This window comes from Narcine bancroftii, chromosome 1, assembly GCF_036971445.1.
Source record: "Narcine bancroftii isolate sNarBan1 chromosome 1, sNarBan1.hap1, whole genome shotgun sequence".
NCBI lineage: Eukaryota > Metazoa > Chordata > Chondrichthyes > Torpediniformes > Narcinidae > Narcine > Narcine bancroftii.
Window position 1 is genome coordinate 440,399,100 of NC_091469.1, and position 27,852 is coordinate 440,426,951.

The following is a 27,852-nucleotide window of genomic DNA, read 5'->3' on the forward strand; positions in this document are numbered from 1 at the left end:
GGGAAAAAGAGACCAGGGAAGGGTTAACGGAAATTGGAGGTCGATATTAATGCCACCTGTTGGAGAGTGCTAAGACAGAGTACAAGTTGTTGTTCCTCCAATTTGCAGATGGCCTTAACTTGACAGTTCGTGAGGCTATAGGCATGCATGTTAATGTGGCATTGGGGTGGGTGGATACTAGGAGATCAAAGGTGCTCAACCTTCTCCCAGTCTCACTGATGTAGAGGAGGCCCTATGGGGAACACTGGATGCAATAAATGACTTCTTCAGTTCCCAAACAAAGTCTTGCTTCAAGAGGAAGGACTGTTTGTCCCCTGAGTAGTGGTGAGCAAGGAGCTGAAAGTGCAACAATCTCAGCTTGCTCTTGTGATGGATAACTAAAGAACTATTCTTGGTAGATTGTTTAGAATTCTGACACATTTACATGGCTACATACTATTTAATTGTGGTATTTGAAGATCTTCCTGTACCAAGAACACGGCACTCCTCCTGTTTTAGCCCAGTTGCTTCTTCAATTTGTAAAATCAAGTGAGTGGATTACTTGATTTTTTTTTAATCTATAGATTGTGCCTTCATATTATGATCTCCATCGAACAGGTAAAATGCTAGATTTCTGTAATTGCTGTGTTATTCGATGCATTTTGTTAAGATTCAAACTGGATTTACAATAACACCAACTGGGCATGCTGTTGCTCATGTTGTCTTGAGTTTTAAAATTAACAATACTTTGAGGATAGCTAAAGGATGGAGTACAAAATATATGAACTTACTGAGCTAAATGATCAATCTCAGTGCAATAGAATCAGTAGTTTTAAAATAATACAACAAAACAATGTGATGTAACCTTTTGTACACATTATAATTACTTTCACACAGTGGTCAAGTTTTGAAATTTACAGTATATAAATGAGTAAACTGTTTCAAAACTCCCAATCTCCTCCTCAGAAGCTACAAATTTTCTGCAAACTAGGCAAAAACCACAATTTCAAAAACTCTCCAAATTCACATTTAAAAGCCAACTTCCCCTCTCTCATTTTCATGCAGATATCCCACCACTTGAAAGATAATGTAACCTATGTTCTCTACATTTCTCCATTGACATTCCAAAATTAGCACTAAAGCACCTATTACAAAAGAAAATACATTCAAATTGATATAGTTTAACATTTTGGGATAAATATGTAGATGGAAAAATACAAGTAGATTGGGAAATCCCATTCCAGTGTGAGCAGACAACATTTCAGGACCACCATCTGCAAAACTGACCGCATCACTAGTATATTTAAAATAAATCAGCAAATTAGTAGAATGAAATTTTATACCATAGATCAAACATCTGTTGGCATGAATAACAGCAAAATTAACTTTTATTAATCCATTTCTCATTTCATTCGCCTCTTATAGCTGATAACTGGGTTAGTGGGAGTATGTATCATGGTTGTGTAGTTCACTACTGGAAAGTATCCATCAACAAGATCAAATTCATACATGCGAATTAGAGTGGACCAGATTGTCTTGATTTGGACGTATGCAAAGTTTTCCCCAATACAGCGATGCCGACCTAGAGAGGGAAAAGAGTTACAATGTTGACAGGTAAACAATAAAAACATCTCGACTGCATCTCACCTACCGTACTTTGAAATTTTCTAACCAGCTGAATTGCCCTTTAGATAACTTTTTTTAATCCCATCTAAATAAAATTGAACTTTGTATTGGTGGTACAGAGGGGCAACATCAGTTGGATTGTAAATTATATTAAAAATTGCAGCCAATAATGATGATCTCTGATCGTTGGAACATATAAATGATGGGGGAAATGTTAGATGGGCTTGTTTAATTTCAAGAAACTAAACTTTACAGGAACATGACAGAAGTTTAGAAACAAAGCAAATTGTTCACTAAGAATCTTATGATGGCACTGTCTGTAAGGAGTTTGTACATTCGCTCCATGGGTTTCCTGCTCCCGTTTCCTCTCACCCTCCAAAATATACCAGGGATGGAAGATTATTTGGGTGTAATTGGGCTTCATGGGCTGGAAGAACCTTCTACTGTGTTTTATCATTTCAAAAAAAAATTCAATTTCTTAAGTTACAGGAGGAATTCACACAACATATTTCTTTCATCAAGACTGGGAAAGGCTCTTGAAATAAGAATATAGTAGGAAATACATGAAGGCCACAACACCTCTTGCCTACTCTTGACTATATAGCTAATCTACTCAAGTCTCTTCTATGGCAGTTCCAAATAGCCCTCAATTCCCAAATGTTTTAGAAAAATGCTTCCACTATAAATACTTACAATAATTCAGTCTCCACAACTCTCTGGGGTAGAGCATTTTAGTAATTTACCCCACTGAGCAATACATTCCTACACACTTGTTTTTAATAACGGCCCCTAATTATGGTAAATGTATCTCGTTTGAGCTTTTCCCCACTCGAGGAAACAGTGACATGTGCCCTATCTTGCACACTAAGAATCTTAGATGCATAAGAAATAGGAGCAGTGTAAATGTTCCTCATAATTTTATTTATCTCATTCATGGCCTTCTCTATGTCAAGACAAATCAGGCTAGCTGCTCTCTCCTTGTAGTCAAAATGCTTCACTTTTCTCTCCCATCCAATCATCTGGTGCTGAAAACTACAGCCCAAGTAATATCCTATACGGTTGTACCAAAACCTATATGCTCATACTTTTCTGTGACCCACCTAATGAAGGTTAATATCCCATATGCCTTTGTAACCACCTTATCTGCCTGTTCAGATCTTTGAAATGTACACTAATCCCCGAGTGCTTCTGTACTTCCTTGGATTCTAGTAAATACATTCGGCTTCATCAGTCTTCCCAAAATGCATCACAGTTTTCAGGGATAAATTCCATCTGAAGTTCTTCTACACATTTTATCAATCTTGATTTGCCCACCCCCTCCCATTTACAGACCTGCTCCTACTTTCTGCTTGTGTTCAGAAGGAAAAGCAATTCATCAAGAAAAAAGGGATAGAATTAATAGTATTTTCCTACTCATGTAAAAGATTCTGATCTGGGATCTGCCTGATGCAATATGTACCCAAAGTGTCAAAGTAAAACTAGTATGACTAGTTGGTTAAAAGCATGGTTTGAGGCTTTATCAAAAGAATAAGACTTACCTGCACCAAAAGGTATAAATGCAAACTTTTGCTGAGCTGCTGGGTTATCTTGAATATAGCGATCTGGGTTGAAATCGAATCTTTCAACCCAAGTGTCTTTAAGTCTGTGGTTGATCGTAGGAGAAACACAAACTTGGTGACCAGGAGGAATAGTGTAACCAGCAACAGTCTGTCAGAGAAACAGAAGAGTCACTGTGACAAATACTTGACAATTTTCCTCCCATTGTGCATTTAAAATTCAATGAAAATGTCAGTGGATAATCGATCAAAACCGTTCTGATCACACCTTTTGATACATTAAGCAATCATGTACATCAAATTAAGCACAATTAGTGAAAACAAGGAAAGCAGAAAATAGTGAAAACTGATCAGAACCATCCAGGAATGTGGTAATCAAGTTACGATGGTGCCTTGTCTTTTCTTTACAACTGTCCACGTCTAAACAATGCCCAAAAGCGCACTGGCCTATCTATTCCCAGTCTTGGAACACTAAAGACCATATCACCTTAGTCAAGAGTGTGATGGAATATTCTCCAGTTGTCTGGATTAGTGCAATTCCAAAGCTTGAGAACTGGGTCATCAGAATTTAGCCTGCTTGACTGGAATTAATTCTCTGCACTAAACATTTGCTTTCTCCACCTCCAGTGAACTATGAATTTAGTGTGTATCACCTACCCTATGCTTTTCAGCACATTTAAAATCACTAACCTTTATAGAGACAGAGGCAACAGGCCTGTTCCACTACCCATCACCCCTCTAACTTAACATGGAAATATATCATGACTGGATCTAACATTTGGAATAGCCTTCAAGACATCATTTTGCAAGTACTTTCACCACACAGTGTAGACATTCAAGAAAATGGCTCGCAACCATCTGAATTGCAAAGACTTTTAAAAAATTGATGTAGAACACAGTAGAAGTCGATTCCGGCCATTGACCTCACATGTTTTTTGGAGGGTGAGAGGAAACCAGAGCACCCAGGGAAAACCAACACAGGTCATGGGGAATACAGACAAACTCCTTACAGGCAGTGCCGGATACCAACTGAGTCATCGGAGCTAATAGTATTGCACTAACCACCACACCAACCTTGCTATCCATCTTTCACTGTGAAAGGATGTCGTTCAGCCCACTGAGTGCAGGTTGGCGCCTGGCTGAACAATTCCATTGGTCCACCATCAGAGAAAAACACGGCACTGAGGCCAACAGGCCCAAAACTAACTGCCCTCCACTTGCCAACATTGAATCCAAACCCTCTAAGCCCCTCCCATCTCCACAATTATCTACATTTCTAATCAGCCAATGAGCCACCTCTGGCACACACACTAACCTAGGCCATCTTCATCACCTCCCTCCTCTCCCTCTCTTGCTTATTCTGCTCCGCACTAAACACATTCACAAAATATTCCCCCTCTCCTCTGGCTCTACACCGAGATGCCCCTTCTCATCCTTAAAAGGACCTGTTCTTTCCCTCGTGTTATGCACCAACACAAAAATAATTCCACAATGAAAGCCAAAAGTTGTGTTTCGGTCAAGTTAGTATTTCCGTACAATCCATGAGGAGATTTCTAAAAAGAACCAGAATTATAGTTTCCTCGGCACCGACAAACCTGTGGAGTTCTGGCCATCCTCATCATTGTCATGATTGGGGGCCGCAGCCGCAGTGTTTCCTTCAAGCAGTGGTCCAACAAAGTCATGTCCTTTAGCTGCAGGAAATCAACAATAAAGAATTCAGGCTGCCTTGACATTCATCACTAATGAACCTACCCCGCATAGTTTTCAAATATTTCAGTGGTTAAAAACTTCTCAGATATCACCAGCAATACAAGATTCAAAAAATATCAATGCTTCAGGAATAGTGCAAACTCCCAAGCACCAAAAATGTTGAAAGCGAGGGAAAAATAATTTGAAGTTCAGGATGACTGGCTTGAATGGGAACACAAGTGGAAGAATATGCAAAACCATCACGTACATTGAACAGTACTTCTTTTCCTTTCGACACAAACAATATACAACAGCTGCTGATTGTACATTCTCATTGAGCTGAAAATCAGGAGGAGAATATAATAGTTCTGAGGATCACGGACTTGAATCTGGAAGGGAAATAACCTGAGCTGACGCTACTTGGAAATGGACAAAAGAGTGAGTTACAGATCCAGTTTTTTTGAAAAACATTCCAATGAAATCTTTCTGGCAGAATTTTTTGAGACTCAAGTACACTCTATTTTAATCCGGAGCTTTTATTGTGAGTTACACACAGTATATACTAAATTTAACAGAATATATTTAAACAAATGTTTCACGAATCTTCCACCTTTTCAGTTTGGGTCAGGCATTTTACCTGATCATAATCGAGCCGAGATAGGTCCTCCCCAGCTACAGCTTTTTGTTCTGCATAACAACGGTCCTGCAGCTCTTTATCTTTTGCCAAGAAAAATCCCATCCAAGCACTTGTGGTAGAGGAAGTATGCTGTCCTGCCAACAGCAGGCCAATAAGCATGCCTGCAATTTCATCATCAGTCAGAGGTGTTCCATCCCTACAGAAAATATCAAAACAAGTTGCTTTACAGCAAGAAATAAATGGATAAGAAAGCATGATTGACATTTGAGGATGGTCATCAGTTATTTTAACAGGATGGGTGAGACCAGGAGACAATCCTTCGACCCTTGTGCCACTCAAGTGAGAAGTAGATTGGATCAGGGAGTGAATCACACATGCCATATCATACCTAGAGAAACAAATTACATGCTATTTTGCAGAGATCAGGATAATGATGAAAAGATCCCTTCCCTGGAAGATATCAGTGAATCGCTGAGTTTTTAAAGACACTGTCAGTTACATGAACATGATTAATTCCAATTCTCCAAGTTTAAAATATGGAATTTTCACTCAACTTTCACTCAAAGATGTAGGAATACTATCCAGCCATTCAACCACTCATCTTACTTAGTGTTGAGTATAAGCCTGCCCTCTGCTGGACATCATGACGCCCATCTCATCATGTCACCCTTCCAAAGATATAACCCCGTGTGTCAGTAGCCATGTTAGTCTAATAAAGGTAAAGGATGAGAAAGCATCACGTCTCCGAGTCTTAATTGTGTGAATGCCTACACAAAACTTATGCTTATGGATTAAAGGGGCAGTATATTTATTCCAGTAATTCTTAGAATTGTTCATCTAATTTCAAAATGGAGTACAGTAGAATCTACATCATCCGGAATTCAATCAACCAGAAACCCAAACAACTGGCAAAAAAACCAAATAAATAATAAATATTATTTCAAATAAATAATATTGTAAAAGTAAATGTGCTCTAGAGCAACACACAACTCCTTGGTGAAGATGAGAGCAAACATTCACCCGAGTCATGCCCTGCTTACAGCAGCTGTTTGAATAAAATGGCAATGCCCAGGAAGAAAAGCTGGCTAATGCTGCTTGGGCGACTCTCCCAAACTGTCTCCCTATCCCCTAGTAAGAATCTTTTATTTTTATTTGTATGAGGTACATTTGTAAGGCTTTATCTGTAAACCTGAGGGTGGGTGGGTTAATTAAGACTGCCGCATGGTTAGTGTAGCGGCTAGTGCAACACTGTTCCAGCAACCATGGTTAGAATTTAAATTTTGTTAGTTATGGGAATTACCTGATTAAAGTGAACTTTACATAATTAAATTCTACAATACTGTTTTTTTTAATTACTTTACATTTTGCACTGTATTTTAAACTGTATTCTTAATGCAGGTGTACAAGTTGTGCATTGTAACAGAACGTCTCAGTCAACTGGAAAATTTGCAAATGCGCCATCCGTGATCCCTGTAGGTGCCAGATGGTGGGATTCTACTACATATATTTATTAAATTTAATCAATCTGGATTATTCTAATTGGATCAAAGAGTTGTTTTTGAAATTGGTATCATTATTGTTGTCCAAAATGATCATCTTGATCAACACAAATAGATTCTATTAATTCGAGATTAGTTAAGCTTTCAGAATTAAAGAAAGAGAACAAATTTTCAACATCAATAGCCAATACCATAAACAAAATACAATAACCTTAAGGTGTAATTTAACTTTATGAATATGTAGTGTAATGTTTTCAATAACAAGAATAAACCAATAAACAAAAAACAAAAATACGTGTTTATATTCAACAGCTGAAGACTTACTTGTAGGCAGTATCCATTAAGGTCTGCAGTATGTCATTTTCCCTTTCACCTGACTCCCTTCGTTTCTTAATTACATCATAAAAAATATTCTTGATCTTTCTATGTGCTTTATCCCGTCGCCTATTCAAAAATAAAGAAATACAATTTGAAACAAAGCCTGGATGAATTTTATTTCTGAAGGAAGCCTTAAACCATTTGACAAGGTACAAAAATGTCAAGGTAGAGAAAATGAATGAAAATGAAAAATGAAGCAACTTATATTTACTATATTTTTGATCCTGAACATTCTGTCCTCTCATGGCTCACTCGACTTGGGAATCTACCCTCCCAATACACACACAGTACCACAAACATTGAAGAATCTCACAAAACATTAAATGGAGAGTTTTGGAGACAAGGAGCGATTGAGCAGACCAGGTATATACAATTACATTTAGAGTAAAAAAATGTATTATGTCAACCTGGAAATTAGAAGATAGCCTGAGAATACAGCAATGGTACATAGAAATGAATAAATGTATTCCATTGGAAAAAATAACATATAATTTAAGAAATAACATCACAGTATTCGAACAAATTTGGGAACCATACATGGAACACAACAGAGAAGTCCTACCGCGGACCTCCACCGCCTAAAATGACAGAAGGAGAAGACGACGAAATGAACTGACCCAGTATGTAAAAGTAGAAGACACAAATTTCTTGTTTATTTTCATTGTGTGATGACATTGTTTAATGGGTTTAATGTATCATATAGGTTGAACGTTGAGTGGGTGGGGATGGGGGGGGGGTGAAGGAGGGAGGGAAGGGAGGGGGAAAAAGGGGAGAAAATGGCACTGTGTATATTCAAGAGGGAAATGTTTGTGTATTTTGGTTAGTATGGTTCACAGTGTAAAAAAAAATTTTAAAATATGATGAAATTGAAACAAGATCCTTATGGAACTTAAACAGGTAAATGCCCTGACCACATTGTCTAGATGAGGCATCAAAATAAAATGTCAATTATTCTGGACAGTGTTGGCAAGAACTTTGTTCACCCTGGGACAGTGAACATTTGGAAATTTTCTACGTAAGTGTGCTGCGAAGGACCAGCCAATCAGCACATTCAAGACGACAGTAAGCTGGATTTTTAGATCATGGGAATGAAATACCATGGGGCTCGAGCAGGGAAGTCGCAGAAGATTATCCTGATCTTACCAAAAGATACAGCACACACACGGAACTGAGTGATCTGCTTTGATTTCTTATGAACAACAGCATTTCTTTGTGTGTAACTCAAGAAAGTGGCTTCACAATCCACACAACTGCTTCCCTAACTGAAATACATGCTGCACCTTTTAATATTTTTCTCTGCTGGAGCATTTGTAATTGTGTAATGTATGGTGTAAATTTCCTTCTGCAGTTTCCTGTTCTTGTATTTGGGGCAGAATGTCACAGCTCCAGGGACACAGGTTCAATCCTGACCTCAGGTGCTGTATGTCTGAGTTTGCAAGATTTTTTCCACGACTTCATCCTTTTCCCGGGGTGTTCCAGTTACTTCCCATAACCCACAGATGAGCTGTTAAGTCACTTTGCCGTGGCAAATTATCCCTCAAAATTACTCTGTAGCAAACTAAAATAAAGGGGACTTAATGGGTAGATGAAAGAGAATCCAAGGGTAGAGGGAAATAAACAAGACTAGGAATAGGACTGACGAGGTTACACTATTGCAAGATGGCATCAACTCAATAGGCCAAAAGGACTTGTTCTGATAAACAAGAAAAATTAACATCAAAAGTGGATGCAATAACAAGTTATAGCTAGCTAGTCCTTTGATTGACCATGTGTAATTCTAGAATAATAGCAGTTTATTTAGATTTTATTAAAAAATTAAATTTATAAAAATTCAACAGTGTTGCAATCAAAATAATTACTGTTTGACCCAAGGGTTTTCAAAATCATATGATTCATCACTTTACATTCCACTTGGTACCTGAAACTGGGGAGAGGTAACCAACTTGGAAGAAGCCATGCAGCATGGGTAAATCCACCATCAAGGTCGGCATATAGCTGAGCAACTTTCTCATCAAGAAGGTTTCGAATTTCTTTACCATGTAAACAACGGCTAGCTGTTAAAATGATCAGCTCAGAGAGGGCCTCAAACAAATCTAAAAATAACAAAATGAAGCAGTTCATGGCAAGCTTTAAATACCCTATGAACATCAACATTTTATGCAAAAAAATTAAAAAGTGCAAACATGTTCACTAGTTCTGAAATGTTTTTCTCATTATGGCAACATATATACCGACAAACAAACAAATTAAAGCATTTCATTTTATAAAATATGGCGAGCTCTCCACTGGCCACCGTGACAGAGGTGCACCAAAGAAAAGATGCAAGGACTGCCTAAAGAAATCTCTTGGTGCCTGCCACATTGACCACCGCCAGTGGGCTGATATCGCCTCAAACCGTGCACCTTGGCGCCTCACAGTTTGGCAGGCAGCAACCTCCTTTGAAGAAGACCGCAGAGCCCACCTCACTGACAAAAGGCAAAGGAGGAAAAACCCAACACCCAACCCACCAATTTTCCCCTGCAACCGTGTCTGCCTGTCCCGCATCGGACTTGTCAGCCACAAACGAGCCTGCAACTTACAGGTCTAAGAACTACAAAGATGCACCACCTTATTATGGAGAGATTTCTCCTCAGTTGTGTATAGCCTGCCCCCTATTCTGAGCCTATAACCCCCACCTCAGGAAGAAAAACAGCCTTGGTGCTTCCAGCCACAAGCCCTGAAGGTTTCAATGAGTTCTCTCATTCTTCTGATCCAAGAGAACTCTCTCCTCAGTCTTTTACAATACCTGTAGTCACAATTCAAGTTATGTCTGTGTCAATATCAAATAATATTTTTTAAATGTACTTTCACATTTATTTGCTTTTTAAGCCATTGCAGGTATCTGCCAGTTCCCATTCCCATCCACTATTTCCCCTACACCAGTTAACATCCTATGCTTTCTTTACAATCTGTATTTTTGTGTTTTTAATCTTCAAATTGTGGGAACAAGGAGACTTTTTCAGATAAAACTAATTTTGACTGAATACTTTAAGAAAACAGTAAATCATGCAAAATACAATCTGAGTGGAGTGTCCTGGAGAGATACAACACAGAAACAGGTCCCTCTGCCACCAAATTCATCCTTTGACACTAATCTTATATTAATACCATATTTTATTCTCCCCATATGCTGGCTAAACTACATACTAGAGACCAATTAAACTATCAATCTGCACATGCTTGAGAAGTGGGAAGACACCAGAGAACCTGAGGGAAATCCATGCTGTAACAGGAAGAACATGCAAACTCTGTCCAAACAGTACCCAGAGTCAGGATTGAACCCACCTGCCCTGTGCTATGAGGCAGCTGCTTCACTAACTATGCCATAGTCCCCCTCCAAGTAGATATTGTTTCGTACCACATTCAAGTGTCGAACCTACTCCATCCACACCAGTGATAGAGATCTCCCAGTAGCCAACCATTTCAGTTCTCCATCACACTCCCATACTCATATGTCTGTCCATGGCCTAATGTACTGTCCCACCGTAAATTGGAGGAACAACACCTGATTTTCCATCTGGGCACTCTCCAGCCCGTTAACTTCCCCCTCACCTTCCCCTTTCCAATTCTCCTCTCCCCTTCCCTCTATCTTCACCTAGTCATCCCTCCTCCCCATGGCCACTGCTGTCCCCCCTCCCTTCTCCACCGATCACCTCCTGCCTTTGCAACCACACATTCCCCTCCCCACTCTTGTTCTGACGCCTGCCAACTTTTTTCCATACCTTGATGAAAGGCTCAAGCCTGAAACGTCAGTTATGTATTCTTAACCTTGCAACATAAAGGACACTGTTTGACCTGGTGAGTTTCTCCAGCTTTATGTTTTTAATTCAACCACGGTGTCTACAGATTTTCATATTTTACTTCTTATCCAACCTACTCAACAGAAAGAATCTGACAACCAACTATGAAGCATTTACAGCCAAACTAATATCTGTCTCATATCCATACTAATTTAGTTTAAATGATCTTATTGGTCTCAAAGGTAGATTTAGTTCTGACAAATTTTTCACACCAGGCATACTTCCACCTCAAATATACACAGAGACCATGACATTTAACCAGTAATCTGCTCACGGGCTGATTATCTGTTTCTTTGAGTAACTGACAAATTAGAAGCATAAAAAATTACCCGCTTCAGGTTTCACTCAAAGTTAAAATTAACACAGCGCATTTTACATACATGATGAAATATTCAAATGCTTACTTTTGACGCCACTGTCACCCCAACGTTTAAAATACTCAATGGTTTCCTCTTCAATCAGAGGGATGTGCTGTTTAAACTGTGCAATGTTCAGACCAGTTTTGAGCATCTTCTTTTGTTCCAGAAATATCTTGAAAAATAAGAAAATGATTTTTATTTACAAAAAATATACTTTAGAAAATTAAAAAATGACTTTTTTCATTGCTTGAACTTCATCATTTGCAACTTTGCTCATAATGGTTAGTACAGAACTATTACAGCGGTAAGAATCCCTGGGTTAAAATCTGGTACTGTCTGTAAGAAGTTTGTACATTTTTCCCTTGTCTGCATGAGGTTGCTCTCGAGACTTTGGTTTTTTCTCACCTTTCAAAACTGTATAGTGGTTTGTAAGTTCATTGGTCTATTTGAGTTCTGCCCAAATACCCCAATTCTTCCCTTCCATTGAGGTTGCCATTTTTCTAAATTTGGCTTAGTTAACTCTTCTGGTAAGCATTGTGGGATATTTCAGTATGTTAAAGACGCCAAAATATGCAATACAGAAACTGCAGATCCTGGAAATCCTCCCCCCGCCAAAAAAAAAACAAGAAATACTGGGGACACTCCAGTAGTTCAAGCAGGGAAAATTGCAGCAAAAAAATTACAGATGCTGGAAGTACACAACTCTCCCCATTCAGTAATTGAGTCTGAACCCTCCACAAACCCCTGGTTCATTGTTCCATCTCTAATCTCAGAAGATGACACGCCTCTTCTTTTACCTCTTCCCTTCCCATAACTCAGGGACCAAAGCAATTAAAACTCACATAATCATTATACTGACTGTGATCCCAGCGTGCCTAGGGGTAATGCCTCCCACCATGGCATTGAGCTGCCCTGACTGGCTCAATAAAATTAAAATTGCTCAGTTCATTTCCAAATGATCATATTCCTTCCACTGAAGCATCAACTCACTTTTACTGAATTCAGTTTTCAAGTATGGCCTTCTCTACATTGGAGAAGCAAAACCAAGATTAAGTAACTGTCTTGCACACAGCTCCATTGAATTTGCAAGGATGATTTGGATCTTTCAATAACCTGTCAATCAGGGAAGCTCAATGCCATGCAGGTGCACATGGTGGGAAGCACCTAAACCTGTGCACTCAAAGACATCAGTCAATAACTTAATTAGATCAGTTTTAAGATGTGGCTCCTAACTTTATTTTTTGCCTTAACACTTCTGTTCCGCACACCAATGCTAGCAAAGAAATGATCTTCAGTCCTACTTATCAGAATAAATACTCTATTGTGGCCTCTAGGAGTTATGAATAAACAAGGTGAGACGATTGGTTGATATATTTCCTTATTATGCATTTATGTACATAATCTGTTCACAACAAAGATACAAAGAAAGGCGTACCTACATAAAATAAAAGCTAATTTATATAAATATATGGATTTTACCAAAGGCATCTTTCATATTAATAAAAACAGAATACACTGGGGATAGTAGTTCAAACAACACTTGTAGAGAAAAAAGGAGTTAATATTACAGACTGATGACCTGCATTAGAACAAAGGGTTATGTTCCTAGAAAACTGTCCATATTGAAATTTTCTGCAATGAACCCACTTTTCCCCATTGAGTTCTATGTTAGAGGCAAAGATGCATCCCCATGGATGTTTTTCTCTCATATCAAGCTACTTTATTGATAATGACAAAATGCCACCATCAGAGGATGGACAAGGCTTCTGCAAATGAAACAACAAATTTCATCAATCTTCAAGGCAACAGAGAGTTAGTAATACAGCCTGAAATAGGTCCTTTGGGCCAACTCAGCCAGGCTGGCCAAGTAGATATTCTGGGCTAGTCCCACACCTGCATTTGGTCCGTATCCTAAACTCTATCCAATCCTGTCCAAATGCCTTTTGAATGTTGTAAGTGTACCCACTTTTTCAGCTTCCTCCGACAGCCAGTTCCAGATACAGACTTCACTGAGTGAAAAGGTTACCCCTCAAGTCCCTCCTAAATCTCTCCCTCTAACTTTACACCTACACCCTCTAGTTTTTGATTCATCTACCCCAGAAAAAGAATGACCATTCACTTTATCCCTGCCCCTCATGGTTTTAGAAATTTCTATATCAAGCCTCTTATGTTAAAAGGAATAAAGACTTAGCCTATCCAATTTCTCCCTATAATTCAAGCCCTCCATGTCCTAGCAAATTCCTGGCAAATATCCCAACTTTTGCCATCAATACCATACCCAATGAATGCATGTGTACCAATGCCTTCTTCCCACCCTGTCCATCTGAATCTTCCTTTTCATTTACTTTTAGTCATCATATAGTGCAATAAGACTAGGTTATAATGTCACTGCATCAATTGGGTTGGCATCAGTTCCCCTCCCTCCTTTGCAGTGTCCTCTCCACTGCCATGCTCTTCATCTGCAAGGCATTTTCTCTCACAGATTTCTGGATTTAGAAATGGTAGAGAAAGTAGGGAAATTAGGAAAAGAGTGGTGCAGCAAGAGTTCAGGAGAATAAGGGGGTCAAAGCACAGTGACCTAGAGGAAGTGGAGTACAGGCCAAAGGATGACTTCAAGGAGCTTTTGAAACTACTAGCCATGGCTACTCCAGTTCCCCACAATCCAGCACGTTAGAGAAAATACCTTGTACTCTGAGACACATGGCCATGTCCTCAGACTGAAGAGGGCATGGCCTAGGAGAGATTTTGCTGTGACTGCCTACCCAATTGATCCAGTGATATGCTATGTAAATTTAAATATCAATCTCAGTATTGTGACTAAAAATAAAAATGGGGAAAATGTTTTTTTTTCCCCCCACATTTGGCATTTCTTTCACATTTGGTGTTTATTTCCCTACATAAATTCCATACCTCAAATTTGTGTGTGGTGATTAGTGAATTCCACAAAACTGAATACCTGTAACCCAAATGGATACCACACAGGGGTCACCCATATCTCCTGCATTTCCATCTTTAGTTCAGATTTCCATCATCTCCAGTTGTTTTTGCTTTCAGGTGAATATCATTAAGGTCTAAATTCATTTGATGGTTCTTTTGTGGTAAAAATAAATTGCTCCTGTGAACAAGTATATCCTGAGAACAAGGCAGATGCTTAATTTTTCATGACCTTGTTCATAACAATTTCCATATTCAGCTGATTAGTATCATATAGAGACATTCACAAGCCATCACGAAGAGATTAGAAATGAAAAACCTAATCTAGTTACAGTAGTTCTAATTTTTAATTCTTAAAACTTATTACAGGACAAAGCTTGATATTCTATGATGTGAAGAGCATCAAAGCTTTGCTCAACAGGTACATACGGGGTTTGGAACACTATAAGCAACTCCTTTGCCAAAAACTGGTGTCGTAAGCTTGGAGTAAACGTCCTCAGCATTCAGGTCCTCATTCTTGCTGTTGAAGAGCAAAGCGGCGGAGTCACTTCCCAGCAAATACGTAAATGTCTTCCCAACCATCGTAAAGCTAAATACAGGACCATACTGTTCAAAGAAAGAGAGTGAATTGAAATGTTTAAAAATAACTCATCAATTGACCTTAATAGAGCTATAATTTTCAAATAACACATTCTTTCAGCTCAGTAATACCTGGTCCAGCTCTAACTAAGCATGCTAATTATGACAACATTTGTCCCAACTTTTTGGAACTGCAACTTGGGAAAATTAATTGTGCACAATATGAACATAAATTTTCTCCCCATTGATTAATAGCTCAAAGTATAGATGGATCAGAATGTAAATCCATGACAGTACATTTTACTTTGTGGTTGAGCAATTATGTCATTGATCTGAAAAAATACTCACATAATTTCAAACAAATGGTACTAACTAAACATATGAAATACGAAATTACAAATGTATTTTAATATGGAAATATAGTTATAATTTTGGTCACACAACATTGAATATGCAATATCCTTTTACACTGCAAACAACAACATAAACGTGTTTCTGCCTAGAATGGCATTGAGCTTAAACACCCAGAAATATGGGAACATGTAGTTAGAGAAATCAAAGTTCTAAAAGCCATTAATTTGTAGTAAATGCAATGAAACAACAGTTTTACATATTGGCAGCATCAGAATATTATCTAAAAACTCAATAAATTGAAGATGGCGGCGAGGGGCTTGTAGCGTCATCCAAGAGCTCACCGAGGAAAAGAGAATAAAGGATGGATATAAGAAGATCCCCTAAAATAAAAAAGACCAAAAAAAATAAGGAAGACAACCAAAAACACGAATAGGAGTGAGAATGGAAAAAAAAATGGGAAAAAAAACTGAAGAGACAGGATGGAGGAAGAGACTCACCACGTGGTGGAGGTGGAGAGGCCGACCCGGGGCCTAGCAGGACATTGGCAGTGGTGGCAATGACAACGGAGCCCCGAAGCTTCTCAAGGGAACAGGTCTTGGCCGGGTGGGAGACAAGGTTGGATCTCGAGGGGGCCCAGGGATGGACGTGACTGAAGCAGCAAGAGCGCTGTTAGATGCGGGAGATGCAGAGGCCTGAGGTTGCGGGGGCCTAGCCGAGGAAGAGCTGACAGAGATGAGGGGAGTGCTGTCAGGTGTGCACTGTTTTTGGACCTGAGGTTGGGGGAAACCAAGCCGAGGAGAAGCAGAGGTGACATGGGTAGCGACAGGAGCGCTGTTGGGCACGGGAGATTCAGGGACCTAAAGTCAGGGGAGTCAATTCAAGATGGAGTCAGCAGTGACGCTGGTGGCAGCAGAGAGAAAGACCCCACAGGCCGGAAGAAAAAGCAAAGTTGAAGACAAGGACTTATCTGGTAAGGCCGCTCCAACTGGCGGGTCCAAGGCGTCAAAGGGCGTTCAAGGTGTTGGGCCTGGAGGACTCCAGGAGCAGTGTGGCCAGAGGGGATTCAGCAGGAAATAGCGTGGCAGGACGGCCTGGAGTCAGAAAGCAAGGTGGAGCAGTAAGAAAGCAAGGTGGAAGAGGAGGAAGAGGAAGAACAAGGGAGTAAAAGAAGGACATTACAGGGAGGTGAAAGACAGATAAAAGTGGCAGAGAGCCTGATGCCCTTTGCCAGAGAGATAATGGAGTCCATTACCAGAAAAAAAGAACTTTGAAGACACTGGTGGCAGAGTAGGGGGCAATCAAATAAAGGCTGGATAACTTGACAGAAAGTGTATCTGAAACAGAAGAGAGAACTGAGAGAGTAGAAGAAAGATTGGGTAAGAGAGAGGGAACAAAATGGATGCATGGGAAAGGGATAGGGTAAGGATGTGGGAGAAGATAACTTAAAAAACATCAGCAGGAGGAATATGGTTAAAATTGTGGGGATGAAGGAGGGTAATAGGGAAGAGAAATGGTGGATCCCAGATATACTGGGGAGGGAACAAATTGGAAATAATCTAACAATAGAATGGGCTCTCACCCTAACCCCCGCCCAGGGCCAAACCAACAGCCACACTCTATCAGTAAGGCTCCTTCGCTATCAGGACAGAGGATTTTACGAGCAGCGGTAGTGGGTGCAAAGGCTAGTGAGGGAGTCAGGTGGAATATGAGGGAGAGAAAGTTTAATTCTACCCGGACATAAGTGTGGCACTATTGAAACGCAGGACGGAATTTGACCTGGTTAAAAAGAGCCTTAAAGGAAGAAATCGAGTTTGCTCACCTTCACCTGACAATGCTGAGGATAGTAAGGGCGGAAGGAGAAATAAAGTTTTTTTAAGGATCCAAGAGAGGCAATGGACTTTGTAAGAAACCTGCCACTGCTTTGGGATTAAATTTAAATAAGATGGAAAGGGAGAATCAGGGGAAAGATGGACTGTAAATATTGTAAATGTGAGGAATACGAGGGGGATTTATTTACTTTTTCATAATGTGAATGTTTAAAGATGAATATATATTAGAAATAAGAATGAATACAGGGAGCTCAAGGAAAGAGAGGAAGGTACAAGTCGTAGATGGGTGCATTGGGCACATCCCAATGGTGTGGGGAGGATTGATACTAATTGCTTGGTTATTGGTGCCAGGGTGGAGGGGGGGGGGTAAAGATAAACTGGGAGGGGGAAAAGAGGAGGGGGGAATTTATGGGATGTCTTTCATTTTACTCTCAAAGTCATTTTATTGATGGTACTTTCAGTTGTATGAGGATGGGGGATAAATACAGACTCTGTATATTACATGAATGATAAAAATGATTACAATGTTTGACAAGACTATGAAAATTAAAATAAAAAAACAATAAATTAATGAAAATAAATTAGCTGTAGCAAATTCATTTCTGAGCAACAAAAATTTAGTGCTATAGCTGTGGAGATATTTTCCCAGAATTATTCACCTTTCTAAATCTGTTCAAAGCAACATCTGATCAAATGTTGTAAATTGTGCATTGCACCATACATTTAATAACCCTCAGGCACTTTCTCCCCATTATTCCTCTGCTTGAGTCTACAGAACTTCTGAATTTCAATGTCATTATTTCATTTTATATCCCAAGAATAAACAATAGAAATTGTGGTGACTGGAAATTATATTCCTCCATTACATTTGTGGTTGGGAAACAGAAATAGATTTCACACTTACTTTAGAATATGCATTTTCTAAAAACTCAATCGGACTTCTTCCAAAAGCAATTGCATGTCCAAGGAATGGAATGCTAGAATGAATATACGGTGGGTATTTCTGAGGGGAAAAATATCAGTAACTTAGCAAATGATATATTGATTCACTAAACATAATAAACACTAACCATTTCACTCACACAGTCCATCTTGATGCTTATCAGATACACCAAGTAATCAGAAAACAAATAGAAATTGGCCTTTATTGCAAAGGTTATCGAGGAAAACAGTGAAGGAGACTGGATCCAGCTTCACGGGGTACTGGTGAGACTGCACTTGAAATAGTCCGTATAGTTGTACTCTCCATACAATTACATACTTGCATTGGACACAGAGCAAAGAAGGTTAATTTTCTTGATTGCTGGGAAGGAGGGGTACGACAAGTTTCTCTTCCTGTTCATAACCTGATGTTTTCAGGAGTTGGAAATGAAATTAGGTACAAGAGGGTATCACAGAAACAGCTGTGAGGGGAAAGCGGTCAGACATCGGAAGAGTTGCTGTCAGCCACCCTCACTGACCTAGTGATTGGTTGAATGTGTCTGCTTACAGCTCTCATCAATTGTAAAGTTTTGGTGGGGTGGAAGGTAAGGGAGGGTGGAGAGAAGTAATGCCTCATTCCCACTTACATCAACCAGTAAACCCACATCCATAAGTTGGGCATTCATACCTGTATGAAGAAAGGTTCAACAGATTGGGTCTACATTCACAGTCAAAAGAATGAGAGATGATGTGCTTGAAATACAAGAAACACTGAGGGGGGTTTATAGGGAGGATGCGAAAGGGTATTTCCCTGAGTTGGGATTTCTAGTTTCAAAACAAGGGGATGCCAGTTTAAGAAGGCAATAAGAAGGAATTACTTCTCTCCGACGGATCTCTTAGAAATTCTCCACTGCAGCTACATTCAGTGCAGAGAATGACAGAGCAGGTTTGAAGGGCAGATCAGCCTACTCCTGCATCAACTTTATCCTCTACATAGAGTCCTAATTACTTTTATTCAACTTTTAAATGCTCTTTAATTACTGTCCAATCTAATCAAAATGTGACATAATTTCTCCTTCACTGAACAACCACAATTTAAGAAATTTGTCAATAATTTCACTAAAGCCCTTCTTTAAGGATTGGATTAATCATATTACTTATAACCTCCAACATCTGAAAACAATTTGCCTAGAATCATTATTCACTACTTTTATTCGCTTGAATCATATCACATCTAATAACCTGAAAGATTTTCCATGCTTTTCCTTCTGCAATGAAGTCACAGATATAGAGTGCAAGACACATAGAAAGCAGGAGAAGGCCATTCAGCTTTTCAAGCCTGCTCCATCATTCACTATGTCCGTAGCTGATCATACAACTTCAGAAGCCTATTCTCTCCATGCTCTTTGATCCCTATAGCCAAGAGATCCATATCTTTTCGATCTATCTAATGAACTGGCCTCAACAACTTTCTGTGGTGAATTCCACAATTTCACAATTCTAAGTGAAAAAGTTTATCCTCATCTCAATTTCAACTGGCTTACCCCTTATTCTAATACCGTGACCCCTGGTTGTGGACTTCTCCAACAATGGGCACCTTCTTCCTGCATCTAACCTGTCAGAATTTTATATTCCTCAAGGCAATCCCTTCTCAATCTTCTACATTCCAATGAGTACAACCCTGGTCTACCCAGTCTTACTTCATACGCCAGTCCTGCCATCCAAAGAATCAGTCTGGTGAACCTTGGCTGCAGCCCGCAATATCAAGAATATCTTTCCTTCCTCAGATTAGAAGACCAAAACTGCACACAATACTCAAGGTGTGGTCTCACCAAGACCTAAGACAACTCCAGTTAAACTTCTCTTCTTCTACGCTGAAAGCTTCTTTCAATAAAGGCCAACTTCTTGTTGGAGAAGCATGAAGAATTGCTCCATCACATCTTGTGCATGGCACATCCAACAGCCATAGTGCCCAATAGCAAAGGAAATAAATATTTGTGGTGTGTTCTGTCCTGCACACAGTTACGTTTTAGTGTTACTGGAGCTGTGTTTATCCAAGCAAGTGTCAGGTGTACTTTTGTACTTTTACCTTGTGCACTCTAGATGCTGGAATAACTTTAAGATGGGTCACACTCTAGAAGAGTACCCAATCTACACTCTTGTAAAGCCAGTGTTTTTTACACTAGTACAAAAGTGTTTCTGGTAAACAGTAATGAGTATTGGTGATGGAGTATTCAATGACACTTAGGTTATGGCTATTATGGGAAGGTGGGAAAACTCTCCTTTTGGAAAGGGTCATTACCTAGCACCTGTGGCATGAAATGTCACTTGCCATATATCAAGCAAACCAAGGTGTTCTCAATCTCGGTCCATGCACACATTGAAAATGGCATAGTACAAACTGCTTCCAATAACCACACATTAGATTAAGAGAAGTGTACTAAACTATTATTCAATAGAATCATTCATGGCATCATTAGCCTCAATTTATATAATCTCCAAAAATAAACAGGTGCATTATCTTCTTCAGATTATCCAGAGTAACAAAAAATTGTTCAGCAATTCCCTGAGTGAAAAAGTCACAACATAGTCATGGCTGTGACCATGGCTACCCCATTTTATATTTTCAAATGCTTGATACAGATGCTCAGCATTCCTCTATGAGGAACCAGACTTCCCTTAACTAAAGAAAAAGTACCTGGAAAATTAGTGGAACTGTAAGCCAAATAAATGTTTGAGTGATCTGTAAGCCAAATAAAAATGGTGGAATGATGGCAGCACTGCCGCTGTTGCAAACCTGCGGGAAGCGAGGGAACATAGGAACATAGGAAGTAGGAACAGGAGTAGGCCAAAAATGGCCCATCGAGCCTGCTCTGCCATTCAATACGATCATGATTGATCTAATTTATGACCTAACTCCACCTTCCTGCCTTCTCCCCATATCCCCTAATTCCTCTATCATGTAAAAATTTATCTAACCGAATTTTAAATTTGTTTAATGAGGCAGCCTCAACCACTTCCCTGGTTAGAGAATTCCAAACATTCACTACTCTCTGGGAAAAACTATTTTTCCTCATCTCTGTCCTAAATCTACTCCCCTGATTCTTGAGATTGTGTCCTCTCGTTTTAGTTTCCCCAGCCAGTCAAAAAACCTTCCTACATCTATCCTATCCATACCCTTCATAATCCTATATGTTTCTATAAGATTTCCTCTCATTCTTCTGAACTCGAACGAATACAATCCAAGATGATTTAATCTTTCATCATAAGTCAACCCCTTCATCCCAGGAATCAACCTAGTAAACCTCCTCTGGACCGTCTCCAAAGCCAGTATATCCTTCCTCAAATATGGAGACCAGAACTGGACACAGTACTCCAGGTGCGGTCTCACCAGTACCTTATACAGTTGCAACATTACCTCCCTACTCCTGAATTCAATTCCTCTAGCGATGAAGGCCAACAATCCATTTGCCTTCTTAATAACCTGCTGCACCTGCAACCTAACTTTTTGCAATTCATGCACAAGCACTCCCAAGTCCCTCTGCACAACAGCATGCTGTAGTTTTTCACCCTTTAAATAATATTCAGCTCTTTTATTTTTCTTGCCAAAGTGGATAACCTCACACTTACTAACATTGTACTCCATCTGCCAGACCTTTGCCCACTCATCCAGCTTAACTATATCCCTCTGCAGACTCTCCACATCCTCATTACAATTTGCTCTTCCACTCAATTTGGTGTCATCCGCAAACTTGGTTACACCACATTTTGTCCCCTCCTCCAAGTCATCAATGTAAATGATGAACAGTTGTGGGCCTAACACTGACCCCTGTGGCACCCCACTTGCCACTCTCTGCCAACCTGAAAAACTCCCATTTATCCCGACTCTCTGCCTCCTGTCAGACAACCAATTTTCAATCCAGGCCAATATACTTCCCCGGACTCCACTTTCCTATAACTTACTGATAAGTCTCTTGTGCCTTATCAAACGCTTTCTGGAAATCCAAATATACAACATCAACCTGTTCCCCTCTATCCACCGCACCCATTATATCCTCAAAGAATCCTAACAAGTTTGTCAAACAAGATCTTCCCTTTCTAAAACCATGCTGTGTCTGCCTGATTGAACCCTTACATTCCAAAAGTTTCACTATTTCATCTTTAATGACGGCTTCAAGCATTTTTCCAACCACAGACGCCAAGCTAATTGGCTGATAATTTCCAGTTTTCTGCTTACATCCCTTCTTAAAAAGTGGCGTGACATTTGCTGTCTTTCAGTCTGCCGAGACCTGCCCAGAATCCAAGGAATTTTGGTATATGACCACCAATACATCAACTATATCTTCTGCCATTTCCTTCAGAACCCTTGGATACATATCATCAGGACCAGGTGATTTGTCTGGCTTTAGTCCCATTAGTTTCTCCATCACTACTTCCTTTGTAACAACTATTTTATCAAGGCCTTCCCCAACATTCGCATCCTTAACTCCGCACTTGGGCATGCTGGACGTGTCTTCCACCGTGAAGACTGACACAAAATATTTGTTTAATGCCTCGGCCATTTCCTCATTTTTTGCTACCAGTTTTCCTTTCTCATCCTCCAAGGGTCCTATGTTAACTCTGGCCACCCTCTTCTGTTTTATATATTTATAAAATTTTTTGCTTTCTGTTTTTATATTTTGTGCCAATTTACTTTCATAATCCTTTTTCCCATTTCTTATTACCCGCTTTGTAACCCCTTGTTGTCTCTTAAAGTTTTCCCAATCTTCCAGTTACCCACTGCTTTTTGAAGCTTTGTACACCTGCGCCTTCAATTTTATACTCTCCTTTATTAACCACGGTTGATTTTTCCCTCCCTTGCTGCCCTTTTTCCTGACCAGAATATATTTTTGTTGAGCATTACAAAATATTTCTTTGAAAATCTTCCACTGTTCCTCAACTGTTTCATCAATTAGCCTGTGCTCCCAGTCCACTCTGCCCAATTCCTCTCTCATCCTATGGTAGTCACCCCTGTTTAAGCATAATATATTAGTTTTAGATCTAACTATTTCCCCTTCCATCTGAATGAGAAATTCAATCATACTATGATCGCTATTTCCCAGATGGTCTCTGACTATTACATCATTTACTCGACCTATCTCATTGCACAACACTAGATCCAGGAGAGCATTTTCTCTTGTGGGTTCCTTAACATGATGCTCAAGAAAGCTATCGTGGATGCATTCTATGAAGTCCTCTTCCAGACTCCCACGACCAACTTGATTTTCCCAATCTATATGGAAGTTAAAGTCCCCCATGACGACTGCCGTATCATTATTACATGCCTCCTTTAGCTCTCTATTTATTTTCTGTGCCACTAAACTATTGTTATATGGTGGGCGATAGATAACACCCACCAATAATTTTTTCCCTTTGTTATTCTTTATCTCCACCCAAATGGACTCAACATTATGCTCTTTAGATCTTATATCATTCCTCACTACTGCCTGGAGCTCATCTTTGATTAAGAATGAAACTCCACCTCCCTTACCATCCTGTCTATTTCTTTGCACCACCTGATACCCTTGAAAGTTTAATTCCCATTTAGGATCACCTTGTAGCCATGTTTCCGTGATGGCTACCAAATCATAGGCATGGGTACCGATTTGCGCCTCAAGTTCACTAACCTTATTTCTAATACTGCGGGCATTCAGATAAAGTGCCCTTATGCTCTTTGTCCTTTTAATATCTAGTGACTTTTGTAACCTTTGCTTTTGATTTTTCTGCCCACTATTTTTCTTTGTAATTTTCTTAACACTATCATTGACCCGAAAACTCACTGCACCATCTGATTTTTTACTTTCTCCTCCCAACATTACTTTCCCTATTTTACTTTTCCTGGCCATTACTTTATCTTCCCTACCCTTTTCCCTATCACTCTGGTTCCCATACCCCTGCCAAATTAGTTTAAACCTTGCCCCATTGCTGTACCAAACATACTTGCCAAAATGTTGACACCTTTTGGATTTAGGTGCAACCCGTCCCTCTTGTAAAGATCATGCCTTCCCCAAAAGAGATCCCAATGATCCAAGAAGCCAAATCCTTGCCTTGTACACCAGCACCTCAGTCACACATTCATTTTCCTTATCCTTACATTCTTTTCATCACTTGCATTTGGAACAGGTAGTAATCCCGAGATCACCACCCTAGCGTTCCTGTCTTTCAGCTTTCGTTCCAGCTCACTGTAATCCCTTTTCATTACCTCCTCCCTTTTCTTGTCAATGTCGTTTGTACCCACATGTACCAAGACATCAGGCTGCTCTCCCTCTCCTCTCAGAATATTTTGGACCCGATTTGTGATATCTCGTACTCTTGCACCAGGGAGGCAGCACACCATGCGGGTATACTTATCTGGCTCACAGAACCTCCTGTTCGTACCCCTGACAATGGAGTCCCCAATAACTACTGCATTTCTCCTTTTCCTTTTCTTTTGCACCACTCTGCCAGGCTCATTGCCACTGACCTGGTGCCCGTGGCCATCTTCTGTCCGGTCATCTCCCTCAACAGAATCCAACACAACATAGCTGTTGCTGAGTGGGATAGTCACTGGTGTGCTCTCCGTTTTTCTCACTTTTTTCTTTCCCCCCCCCTGACGGTTTCCCACTTACGTGACACGGGTTCTGGAGTATTTATCGCCCTGAAAGTTGAGTCGATTAACTCCTCACTCTCCCTTACAAGCCGCAGGTCATCAATCTGCAACTCCATATCCCTAATTCGCTCCCTTAGTAACTGCATCTCAGTACACCTGGTGCAGATGTGGCCATTTGGGGGGGTGGAGGTCACCCATTGTTCCCACATCTGACACCCAGTACAGAGCACTAACCCTATTGGCATGACTCTGAATATGAAGGCAAATAATTCAGCTACCTTTTCCCCTTGCCTGCTTTTGCCGAAGCCTGATAAGCCAAAGCCAGGAAGTCTCACTCCTTTACTGCTCCACTCAGTCACTGAGCCACTCCTCGCTGGCCGCTCCCTCCCCTTTCACTCCTTTTATTGGCCCCTTGACCAATTAACCCTGTCACTTTCAGCAAGCTCCTCCTCCTCTGACTCACAGCCCGACTCTCTCCAAGCTCCTCCTCCGACTCCCAGCCGAACCAAGTAGGCCCAAGCGGTAAGCCCCCGACTTTAATAGCTTACCTTCTCCTCACTTTCAGCAAGCTCCTCCTCCTCTGACTCACTTTCAGCAAGCTCCTCCTCCTCTGACTCACTTTCAGCAAGCTCCTCCTCCTCTGACTCACTTTCAGCAAGCTCCTCCTCCTCTGACTCACAGCCCGACTCTCTCCAAGCTCCTCCTCCGACTCCCTGCCGAACCAAGTAGGAACAGAGATACAGTGCTCCGGTGGGGTCCAATCATCCAGTCGACTGCCATTGGCACCGCACAGGCTTTGAATAGCAGAGGACTGGTGCAGGGCACCAGAGGACAAGAAGATCACCCCCCTGTCTGAGGAGGAGATGCAGACGAGGTGACAAGCAGGAACAGTGACTATGGCGGCGGACCTGTGAGGGGCTCTGCGGCTCAGTGCATGCGGCGGGCTGCTGGCGACTCGAGGCGAGGAACCCATGGAAGCTATGGGCTACTGGAGAATGCTGTCGGGAGACTTGTTGGCAACTGGCTCGAACTGACTGGAGGGGTACCAGGATGCAAGGAGCTGCCAAGAGTGCTAGAGGATTCCTGACAGAGTTGGACATTCGGATCTGGAGCTCGAATTGCCAATGGTTTGGAATGGAATCTGTGAACCTGCAAGTGCTGGAGGTGAATCTACGAACACTCAGTGACTCTGGGAGAACTCACTTTTGCTTCTCTCTCTTGGACTCTATGTCTGACTGTAAGAGGTGCTTAGGCAATTCCTGCCGGTGTCAAATCAGTCTGCCTTGCAGCAGGCAAAAAGAAATTTCATGTAATATGACACCGTTTTATTACTATGACAATAAATTGAATCTTGAACATTCTTTACCTGATAGCCTACAAACAGAAATGAGGAAATATTGGATCAAATAAAATTATTTAAGTTATTGGGCATTTAGACAGACACTTTATGAATTCATTAGATTCTCCAAAATCTCTCACAAAGAAAATCTAAACAGATTGTAAGTGGCAAAAGTAATACCTTTATTTAAGGTGTTAAAAGGTAGTCTTGCATTAAAAAAAACATTATAAATTAAGACAGAAAAAACAGTAAAGCTGCATTCATCATCTTTTCTTCACCCACAGATCACATTAATTATTCCTTTACTTACTGCAGACCACCCATAAAAACTAAATTAAGACAGAAAAAACAGTAAAGCTGCATTCATCATCTTTTTCTCACCCACAGATCACATTAATTATTCCTTTACTTACTGCGGACCACCCATAAAAACCCACGGACCATCAGTAAGGATGAAGGGGAGGCTGGCCACTCAGGTCCCTTGCCAGATAACTTTCAGTTCTGGAGAAACCCACAAGTCATGCAGCATCCATAGGAAATAAAAGATAACCCATTTTTTCATGCCTGAGCTCTTTATTAGGAATCTCAAATCTTCAACAGGCCTTGAAAAAGGTTACTACATTTACAATGTAACATACATGAAATTCTTTAACTTTTGTCTACCATGAGGCAGACAGTCACCACTTTGTCCAGTGCCCCTCACCAAAACCTACAGCACCTGGTGCTCCTAGGCGATCTCCCCTCCCAAGTACTGGCCAGTCCTGTACCTACCTAGCTTCCGAGGTCAGACAATCTCAGGCCCATTCAGGCTACTAGGCCCTGTGAACATTGGCTACCTTTTACTTCCTCTGGATGCGGTGCGACTTGCTGAGTTTTTTTTCCCCAGCACTTTTGTGTAGGTTTCATAGTGTCAGTTAATGCTTGACCACTGCCAACTTGACCACCTTCCACGTTCTCTCCATCTGCACCGAGGAAATCATCGACTTGGCAGATCACCTCACAAGCAGCTCCAACCACAGCTTTCTCAACGTGTCAAGCACATGATGATTTACGAATTAGACAATGGACTTCTTGTCAAGCTTCTGAAAAGGATTTTTGTGGAACATGTTGAGTGGCAGTGCATCTGAATGAATCCTGAACTACATTTGAATTAAGGGAGACATTGCAATAGAGAACTGTCAGGAACCCCAACTCTGTTTCCACTCTAAATTAGTCCTGCTCCAATGTCGCTACCTTTTGGGGGCTCGTTTTGTGCGCAACTGGGGATGGGCAAGCAGTACCTGCGACCCCAACGCCCTGTAAATTAATAACAAGGAACTGTTCCTAGCCATTGGGAAAATAGAAAGACATTGAGTGCTGAGAGCATACCATGTCCGGATTTTCAGAAGGCTTTAAGGTCATTTTGGAGAAATACGCCAGACTTAAGATGAAAGCTGAAGTGACCAGCACCGTGGACGTCAGGCTGCCTTCCACTACCTTTTCCACGGCATTTCCCAGGATGGACGAGCCTGCCTCCAGCAGCATCGTCACGCTCAACCTCGCCGGTAAGATTCTGCCCTGAAATGCAATCAGATGCCTCCAAGTGGCTTCCACCGTTTCTTCTGCAAGCAAAACCAAGCATTAAAGCGTTCCGGGCGACCTTCGCAAGAAGAGCCGGTCTCCGCAGCGCAGCGAGGAGGCGGGACGGCCCCTCTCATTGGCTGCGC

At 40.7% G+C, this 27,852-nt stretch overlaps 1 protein-coding gene across 3 annotated transcripts; it reads right to left on the reverse strand.

The window, feature by feature from the left end:
* Nucleotides 1-840: 840 nt before the first annotated feature.
* cyp51 (cytochrome P450, family 51) lies at nt 841-27,852 on the reverse strand. 3 transcript variants are annotated; one of them, XM_069914364.1, is made up of 11 exons: nt 27,515-27,852; nt 25,356-25,520; nt 18,163-18,261; nt 14,926-15,102; nt 11,608-11,734; nt 9,283-9,457; nt 7,311-7,430; nt 5,488-5,683; nt 4,757-4,852; nt 3,144-3,312; nt 841-1,561 (listed from the first exon to the last, which is right to left on the reverse strand). In XM_069914364.1, exons 1-11 carry the CDS (start codon nt 27,668-27,670, stop codon nt 1,383-1,385), a joined length of 1,659 nt encoding a protein of 552 aa, XP_069770465.1. In that variant the 5' UTR covers nt 27,671-27,852; the 3' UTR covers nt 841-1,382. The 3 variants fall into 3 exon arrangements, with proteins under 3 accessions (XP_069770465.1, XP_069770467.1, XP_069770466.1); XM_069914366.1 differs by lacking the exon at nt 25,356-25,520 and having other exon boundaries at nt 27,623-27,849; XM_069914365.1 differs by lacking the exon at nt 25,356-25,520 and having other exon boundaries at nt 27,515-27,849.